Below are 10,209 nucleotides of genomic sequence, written 5' to 3' on the forward strand. Positions count from 1 at the left end.
GGATGACATCCAGTCCTTTATTTTCCAACACGATGAGATTAGCCTGAAACTTTAGTCCTTCGAATTCAATGACCACTCCTTGGCAATAACTCTGAGCGATTTGCTTATTCCCGGGGGACTTGATGATCATAGATTTTTCCAAGGGGAGTATCGGAAAACCATGTTGTAAAACAAAACTCTTCGAAACGAACGAGTGAGAAGCTCCAGAATCAAACAAAACCATGGCAGGTACTGTGTTGACAGGGAACGTACCGAGCACGTTGTCTGGGGCATTCTGCGCTTCTTCCCTGGTCACATGGTTCAGGTGACCCTTCCTGTGATTGTTGCTGGGATTGAAATTGTTGCGCTTGGGGGCTGGATTATTCCCACCATTGTTCGGCTTGGGGGCCGAGTTCCTTGGCTTTGGGCACTGTTTGGCATAGTGCCCTTCTTCACCACAAGCATAGCAAGTGACCCCTGGACGGTACGTGAAGTCCTTGTCCCTGGAATGAAACTGTCTGGTTGGCCTTATATCAGTAGTCATGGTTTTTCTTGCTTCAATCCTCTGAACATCAGTCTTGCTTCGGTTGTTGCGAGCAAGAGTCGTCTTGTCCCTCTTTCGCTTACGAATATCTTCCAGACTGCGGCGCTCATTCTCCAAGGTGATGGCTTTGTCAACCAGAGTTTTGAAATCTGGGAAAGTGTGTATGACCAGTTGGCATCTTAATGCTGGTGCCAGGCCGTCCAAGAATTTTTCCATCCTTTTGTTCTCAGTCATATGCTCATCGTAGACATAACGAGATAGCTGGGTAAACTGACCGTTGTATTCTGTCACTGACATGCCTCTTTGCTTGAGGTCATCAAATTCTCTTTTCTTGATTTTTATGATGCTCCTGGGGATGTGTGCCCCACGAAAGCCTTCCTTAAACTCTTCCAAGGTGATGTTATGTTCACTGGGAAGCATGTGTAGGAAGTTCTCCCACCATGCTGCAGCTGCTCCAGTAAGGTAGTGGGGTGCATAAAGCACTTTCTCATGATCAGAACACTGAGCAATAATCAACTTTCTTTCGATGTTACGAAGCCAATCATCGGCTTCAAGCGGCCTATCAGTGTGAGCAAACGTTGGAGGGCGAGTCTTCTGTAATTCAGACAACTTGGAGTGTGGTTGATATGGCTCACGGTGATTTCCCATATTGATGACGTGATTCATCATTTCTTGGTGCTGTTGCTGGCTTTGTTCGAAAAGGCGGCATACTTGAGATAAGGCTGCCTCACTGTCCTGTTGACTAGACTGTCCCTGAGTGAAATTGTTGCTGGTCTGTGTTCCATAAACTTCTTCTGGTTGATTGGGCATGGAACGAGTCCACGGACGAGACATTTTCCACTCTGGGGTATTATGTTGCAAAAATCATGAGCAGAATTGTGTGGCACAAGGAAAATCTTGCAAAGGCAAAAATTTAAAAGACCTCAAGATTTTTCAAGATTTCGCACGGAGAAGAACCGCTTAGCACATATCTTACACGCGATACGCAAACATACGATACATCACTCAGGATGTGCGTACACAACTACTACAAACATAAGAACACATAAAACATAACAAACATGCAGACACAACGCGCGGCTACTAAGCGCACTCAGTCGGAGATGGTGAAGATTTCCTTTCCCTTGCCGAGGGTAAGACCCAGCGGTACAGGAGACTCAACCTCCACCTCCTCCCTAGTAGGCTCCAGGCGCGTAGCACTGCGCTGAGGTGATGGCGCGGGTGCGACAGGCGGCAGTGCGGGTGGTGCAGCTCTGACTGGAGTAGGAGCGATGACTCGGTCGAACTCCTTAGTGGTAGGCAGACGGCGAGCAGTGGCCAAAATGGCCGGTGAATAAGATGCTGAGGACGAGACGAACATCAGTGGCGGTGCCATGTGGAGAAGCTCCTTCCTGCTGGCAGGACCGCCCCGAACTAAGTCCATGCGGGCAGCCACAAGATCGTCCACGAGGTTGTCGAAAGATTCCTCCAGAGCTTTGAGGTACTCGACAAGCATCTCGATAGCTTCATCCCGCTCTCCCCTATGGCAGGCGAATGCATAGTGACAAGTATATGGCACATGGCATGGGAGGTAGCGGTAGCGACGAGTCTTCATCATAGGAAGAATATCCCGAAGGCGAGCTATCGCCTCACGGGCGGCCATCTGCATGGCATGCCTCTCCGTAGGCATGGCCCTTCCCAGAAAACGGAAGTGGCGAGACGCAGAACATCCTCCCTTGAATTGCACCACAGCCTGGTGCATAGACACGTCGTCGCTGAGCTTGTGCTGGTAAAGCATGAACTCCGGACGCGTCGCTTGCCCGATCGCGAGCTTGGTGATGGAGACGAGGAGTTTGACAAACCCCTCAGGCACATTAGTGAACACCCGAGTCTCACAGCCCTTGCCAGCCATCTACAAAAGTAGGCAAAAATTCTGAGTAGTCATATCATTAATTTATGATGACCAACAGAAAATAGCTACATTTGCAAAATGCTGAAAAAGCACTAAAGACGCTAATAACCGATTAGCGATTGCACCTAGTGGCTTCCTACAGTCAGCCTGGCTCTGGTACCAAGCTTGTCACGACCGGTTTTCCAATAAAAATATTTATTGAGAGACCGATCCCTTTTACGGACCAGTAAAGAAGAATTCCTTCTCACTGGTAGACAATATCTTGATCACAGAAGAACAACCAGGAGTACTAGATATAATACAAGGTTGATAGGAGACTGCTCAACAATTTATTACAAGCACGCCAATAATACATAAAGGCGGATAGGGTGGCATAACTACTAACTCACGATAAACGCGGTGGTGGATATATCACAGCGAAGTGGGTGACATGACTCCTGAAACTAACAGCTCTTCGAGCGTCAGAGTGAGGCTCGAGGATACTTATTGAGGGTGGCGGAAGCGTATATGATACAAGTGACCAATATCCAGGATCGCACGGGACTGACTGGGACTCCTCTAGGCGTCGGACTCGCTATCAAACTCTTCATCCATGAGATCGCCTTCGTCAACATCTGGCCAAATCAACAAGCCAGGTGAGTACTATGAAAGTACTCGCAAGACAGTTCGGACACAAGATATAACAGATGTAAACATGATGCATATGAACAGATTAACAAGCGCACTCGGACAATGAGATAATGATGCATGGGGAATAAAAGAGAAGTCGGGCGGTAGTCCTCCCGAAATCCCAAAGTAATACTGAGGGCCAATCGAGTGTCTGAAAGACTCCTCGGAAGGGTAAAAAATGAAATAACAATGCCGCAGTCGGGCGTCAAGGCGACACCTCATAAAGGGCTTATAATAAAATGTAAAAGACAGTGCGTGCCACAGTCGTACGTCTGAGCGACATCACATACTGGGCTTATATTAAAAATAAATAACAAGAGTGCCACAGTCAAACGTCTGAACGACATCGCATAAAGGGCTTATATTGAAAGTAAATGACAAGAGTGCCACAGTCGGACGTCTGAGCGACATCACATAAAGGGCTTATATTTCACAACTTAATATTTCAGTAGCTCATGAATAGGAATCATTGCAAGGGAATATTCAGGTACGAGATAAAATAAAGGTTAGTCCATCCACAGAAATAACAATGCAACCGGGTTTACCACTCAAGCTTGTTCACGGGGGATTTACCACGATGATTGACATAGATATGGATATACTGGCCATGGTCCTTGACCATGGACACGATGACTCGGAAGGATTTGACTCTGCAGAGTTTGTACTTTAACCACGGCCAACGGATTTCAGTAGTCATGGGGACTAGTTCCGTTTACGGTGTTTTGGAAGAAACACATCTAACCAGTACATACGCATTTAACATTCCGAAGCCAAGAATCACCCTTGGCAACGTTCAAGAAAAACCTTGAGACGGGGAGGCTACAACCTCGCGTAGCATGGGATCAAATTTATATACGCGCGCTCTAAGGGGTGCCCCCCTCTCGGTCCCAACCGGAAACACCCATGCCCCCTGACCGGATGACTGGCTTTAATCCAGGGCCATGGAACCCTCATCCCGGCCCGTCTATTTGGTGTGTACACGGAAAGAGGTTACCAACTTACTAAACCGTATTCTTTGCAGAAAACATGTGGCAGCACGAAAGGGGAAGTACGGTGACGTGACTCAGTCCACGTCAACGTCGGAGTTTATCGGATGTCGTAAGGCTGGCATGCTACAACAATACCACCTTACTACCTTTCATGTCACCACATGATCAGGTCATCTTTCATCGAAGATCACAGTAACTTCGGAACACACGGATAGTTGCCTTGCATGCAACGAGATACTCACCGATGCTCATATGCCATGCACAAGCCATTCAAGCAAACATGCAAAACACCTATCATATCAAAGGTTCAAACATGCTTGCCTGGTTCGGAGAAGTCGGAGTCTAGCTCGGCGAAGTTCGCGGCTCCGTCACCTCTTCCGGAACCTACGGTATAGCGAAATCGTACTCTAACGTGAAAATCATAGCGTGCATAAAAATTTGTTCCAAATTTTTTCCAAATAAATACTATAAAAAACTAGACAAAAATACAAGACTGACAGAAAAAGAATCAATCAAAAATCATCTTTTATTAAAAAGTTATAAGGGTTTTAGTCCAGGGACTGATCTGTGATGAAACAGAAAAGAACCAAGGACTTAACTGAGAAAACAGAAAACGGTTCGGAGTAAAAGGCGCCAGCCCAAAAGAGAAAACGCATTTTCCCGAAGGCGCCAACAGAAAACGGTTCGAGGTGGGGGAAAAGAAGAGGGGCTGACGGGGGGGGTCCCACACGTCAGGTTTAAACTTCGCCGGCGCCCGAAGGCTGCGGTGGTCGCCGGCGTCGAACCACGGCGAGGCAGGGAGATCGGAGGGTACCAAGAGGTTCAGTGTGCTCCTCCGCATCGGTGGGTGGTGGACTTGGACGTCGGAGAGCACCACGTCGACGGCGACACTTTCTCCGACGGACGGTGGTTCGGGCGATGGTGGAGAACTCCGGTGGGTGCTGCAAACTCCAAATTGAAGCGCGCGTCAGCAGAGTGGATGCATAAGGAAGCTACTGGCAAGAGCTGAGAGGTAGAGGTGCACGCACGGGAGCGAATCGAGCTGGGTCCCGTGGCGGGTCGAGGCGGCCGGAGTTGGGGAAGAAGGCTCCCTCGGGGCTCTTCCAGTGGCTTGGCGTGGTCTTGGTGGAGTGCAGAGGTGGTGTGGGTTCGAGTTCGGGCTCGGGGCCTCTATTTATAGGCGATCCGAGGGGGTGGCCGTGAACGGGGTAGCTCCGGCGAGCGATTACGGCGAGGCAGGGGTTGGGCAGGGAGTTTAAGTGGCCAGGCAACATCAGGGAGGTTCACTGGTGCCGTTCCCCCGCTAAACCTCGGTCGGGCAAGGCGTAATGCGCCGGTCCTCGACGGGGCGGCCGTACGGGCACGGCGGCGGCAGAGAGCGCGCTTCGCGCCTAGCAGTTCACGACGAAGGATGGCAGCGCGCACGGGGGAGTGGAGGGCCACGCGGCGGCCTCCGGTGGCTTGGGCGGCGCCGTCCGCGCTGCGCCTCTCTCTGGTAGCCGCAAAGCCGCTGCTGCCGTCGCTCACGGGTGGTGCACCTCCTCCTGCTCGTCGCCGACGTCCGCAAGCCTCCAGGAGATCGTGCGGCGCAGGGATAAGAAGGAGAGAACAGGGCGCAAGGCGCTACCGCGGTACTGGCGAGATTGAGAACGGTTTCTGAAGAAAACGACAGTGTTCCTGAAACTGTTAACTGAACTTGACAGAACGGTGCCCTGAAGGTGTTGTACGAAATGATTTGGCATGAAGAAATTTTTTTCTGGAGCTGGGACTTGGTGAGGTGACCTCTGAATGCACCCAGAGGCTGCCTGATTTTTCTCAGATTTTTAGGAGGAGAGAACAAATGAATTTCATCAAATTTGGCAAATAAGGTCCAAACTTGTAGCAAGCACAATTTGAATTATTTGAACTGGAGGCCAGTGGGTCTTCATGGATCTTGGTTGAGGGCTCTAAGGACTAGCTAGGGAAATTGGTTTGGAGGCAGAACTCAAAGTAGAAATGGTAGCTCCTTTGTAAATCTCCAAGAGCTAGAGTAGAGGGCAGAAATTATTTTTGATAAGATATAAATGGAAGAAAACTTATGGGGAGGTTCAAACTGCTGGATTTGAAGTATATCATGATCCAAAGATGGGGAAAGGCTTTTGGGAGAGGATTTCCACTTGGGTCATGGCAAGAGGGATTTTGAAAAGGGGAAGAAGATCACTCCAAATGCCATAGGGCTATTTAAAAGATTTTCAAAAATATTTTTTTTTCCAAATGAAAAACATTTGAGCCAACATGAGATGAAAAACCCCCAAGACCAACAATCAAGTCTTGGGTGAATCCAAACAAAACATTTTTCATAAAAGAATGTTTTTGAGAGGGAGAGTTCTTTAGAAGAAAATTTAAATATCCTCCCTCAAATCAAATAAAAGTTTTTGAAAGGCCAAAAATTTTTTTGGGTGTCACACCATTGCTGCCTCTCCGGCGGCCGCGCCTCCGGGCGCTCGCCGGGCGGCTCGAGGAAATCTTGTTTAGAAAATACCCAACCAAGGTGTTACTTTCTCTCTCCTTCTTTTTTGTAGCTTTGGTTTTCAGGCAACCAAGTCCATTTCCTCGCAAGATATGAAGTATTACCGTTTAGTGATGTGAGTTGTTGATATCTCTCATTGTTTGGGCAGATGGAGTACTATAACATGACAAGGCGACCAATGCCACCAGCAATGATGTTTGCTATCAAGACGTACATGGCTCAGAACCGACAATACCGACAAAATCAACAATCGTTAAGACATATAGCATCTTCCCCTGGCTATGGGGCGATGAATCTGACATCCAATATCATGCAAGGTGCGAGTGAAAATTCTAGAATGTCTTATGTGACGGGCAATGTTGGCCCTTTGCCATCTAGTGCAGACATGGTTCTGCAGAACGCCAACATGGATACCTCACTGCCAGGTACAGATAGATTTACTGAGATCTTGTCCATGCATATCCTTATTAAGGCTAGTAGTAAATGTGTACATTTAATGCACATTAATATTATATATGATATTAGTTGCACGTTGATATTAGGTAGAATATTAACTGTGCACCAATTATGTTGTAAATTTATGCCGATATTGATATTTGGTATGATATTAATTGCATTTTAGACATGTTCAAGGACTCACCATTGCAGCAATGTAAGTCGTTGGATTAACATATGATTTGATGACTGAGATTAGTTGGATATGTACACATTAATGTGGGACTTCTAGCCTAGGAAGCCAGTAGCGTACTATACTGGATAAAATAAACTTAGCTTGTAACAAACACCACTGTTTTATAGTCCAGCATGTGTGTTCAGAATGAAGCCATGCATCCACTAAGTAGGTATTATGTGATAAAAAAGCTCTAAGTAAAATGCTAACCTGAAAGATGTAATTACGGGAACAATTTACCCATATTCATATCTGAATTTTCCAATTACACATAGACTATTAAGTCTTGGGAGTATTTTTTACCCCTAGTTTGCCTGACCATGTTTCCCTTTACTAACTTCATATGTCTTGCATTTCTTTTCTAGAAGGAGCTTCTGATGGGCATGTGAACACAATGCTTTCACTAGGGATAAACCCTACACCACATGATCTTTCTGGAGCGTCCAACAACAACCTGTTAACGCACAATCTGGATACACGTGAAGCCAACAGATTCTCTATAATAACTCTAGACTGTGCTACTACTTTATATATACGAAATATTATTGTTACTATATGTATCCCTAAAGCTCTGCTAAACACTACAGCCCAAGGCGGCGCAGGGACGCCCGGCGCCTGTGAAGGATCTCCCAAGGGAACCAAAATTCACCTGCCCAGTCTGCATCAACGAGCTAGTCGATGCATCATCTACTATCTGCGGCCACATCTTCTGCAAGAAATGCATAGAGGCCTCCATCCGATTTCAGAAGAAGTGCCCTACGTGTCGTAGGAGGCTGACCATGAGAAATTTCCACCGCATCTACCTCCCGGCGATGGATTGAGCTGATCCAGCCATTCTAGGCATGGTGGAGCATCAACACCCGACCCTTCCTCCTCAACGGCATTTTGGTGATTCTGTCCGAACTATTCTTCATGGGGTTATCACTAGAATACAATTTTTGCGCAACGATTTAGTAAGTGCTTGACTCATAGTGAACAAACTTTTAATCTGCATCCTTGGTGGTAAAGGATGCCATTCTCGTGGGAATTCGAAACATGTGTCACGGTATTGTGAACATCTGCAAAGAACTACAAATATATTTTTTGCTTGCCAGGGTATATGGTGTGTTCGCGCACTCTAGGATATGTGTCTTTGCAAGGCAATTATGTTTAATTAGCAATTGCAGTAGACACTGTTATTAGTGGCCGACTAGGAACAAGTCCCATAGAGCCCTAAAAGACATCAGATTGATAATTTATTTCCAATTGAGATTAGGCCCAATCCCCCTTAAAAGACATAATTATGTTTCCTCACACTACTTGCCTGCTTGACAATTCCTTACCAAACAGTCTCCAACCAGGACATGATGCTCTCCTTCCTGCTATTATATACTCCCTCCGTCTCAAAATAAGTGTTTCAAGCTTAGTACAACTTTGTACTACAGTTAGTACAAAGTTAAGACATTTATTTTGAGACGGAGGGAGTATTTTTGCATCCATCCAAGATACTTTGGCCGTCGCTAATATCTTCTACGTTTTCACACTAAGTGGTGCTTCCATTATATGTGCGTTGGTTTTTGGGAAATAGCATATATGTGTCATTCTTTTGGAAACTTGTTTTTACATTCGGATCTATTGACCAAACTAGCAGTAAAAACTCTTCTGGAAATAAAAAAGAAACATCGAAATGCAGGCTGAAAGTAATCAAGGCTATCGTCCTACCGTACCATCACCCTTGAGAAAAAACACTTGTAATACAAGTAGTAGCCAGTGGCACAATAGCGGCGGGACACCGACTGAACCCGTCAGCGCGGTTGGGAGTTACGAGCACATGGTGGCTACGGCTGGGAAAGTTTGACACCTTCACATATGACTAGTTACTTTTTGGCCAGTATATAAGGCAAGCAGGGTGTTGCTGAAGTAGGTTCATAGGACCAGAAATCTAGTCGAGATGCGAACTGGATGTAGCTCAAACGATTAGTTTTCTTTAGTGGGACCATCCCATTCAAGTCCTGGACTTGAAACTAGTGTGTACATCTTTCTGGATTTATTTCAGACTTTTTGGCGATGTTTCATTTATATGCACTACATGACCATCCCACTACTCAGAAACCGTCGGGGGTTTGCTCTCCTGGCACACATGCTAGGCAAAATGAGGTCGCGTGCGACTGGCGAGCGCTCAAATACGGTTATATGTATAGTAGTGCTAAAAAAATATAATTATACAGGCGAAATCATTTCTGGTCGCAAGTACATCCCAAACAGTCAGTCCCCACTAAACGTTTCCGTTCATATGTATATCCCACACAGTCGCTCGAAGGAAAAGGTTTCCGTTCGCAGGTACATCACACACAATTTTCTTCGTTAAATCATTTGTGATAGCGTTGCCATTGCACACGATATTAACAATTTTATCGTTTACGTTATTGATTGCATCACACACGGTACGTACAAGAAACTGTGTGGCAAAGACTGTCCATCAAACACAGTTTTTATGCTGTAAACGTTTGCGCAAGGTGGCCTAACGGTAACAATTTTCAAGAGGATGTCGCGTGTGCAGTGGAGATTGATCGCACACGTAGTGGATCCTAAAAACGTGTCTGATCTCCATGTCTATCACAGACGTTTCGCTTTCGCAAACCGTCTGCGGTGTAATCCTAATTAATTCCTAATTTAAAAATCACATGTTTTGAATTTGGAAGTAGGTAATCAATTATTTCATATCCAACCATGTTTATTACAAATATAGGTTCAACCACGAATGCAAAATTCGATGCACAGGTACATATACTGAAGAACTACAGAAGCACCAAGTAAAGAATGATGAACCACAGTTGTACTAAAGACTGTAAAGAGAGAGGCGAAAGACATTCTGGTTGCTGGAGAAGGTGAAGCGGAATGGCCATATTGTGCCCTCCTCCATGCGTAATGCGCACACGGCTCTAGGCCAACCCCTTGTGATGGCTACCCGTCCATCCT

At 46.2% G+C, this 10,209-nt stretch overlaps 1 protein-coding gene across 1 annotated transcript; it reads left to right on the forward strand.

Moving 5' to 3' along the window:
* The first annotated feature begins 6,629 nt into the window (after positions 1-6,629).
* LOC109759624 (probable histone acetyltransferase HAC-like 1) lies at positions 6,630-8,072 on the forward strand. The gene is made up of 3 exons (XM_073495974.1): positions 6,630-7,006; positions 7,617-7,743; positions 7,832-8,072. Exons 1-3 carry the CDS (start codon positions 6,730-6,732, stop codon positions 8,070-8,072), a joined length of 645 nt encoding a protein of 214 aa, XP_073352075.1. The 5' UTR covers positions 6,630-6,729.
* The last annotated feature ends 2,137 nt before the right edge of the window (positions 8,073-10,209 follow it).

This window comes from Aegilops tauschii, chromosome 3 (genome assembly GCF_002575655.3).
Source record: "Aegilops tauschii subsp. strangulata cultivar AL8/78 chromosome 3, Aet v6.0, whole genome shotgun sequence".
Lineage (NCBI taxonomy): Eukaryota > Viridiplantae > Streptophyta > Magnoliopsida > Poales > Poaceae > Aegilops > Aegilops tauschii.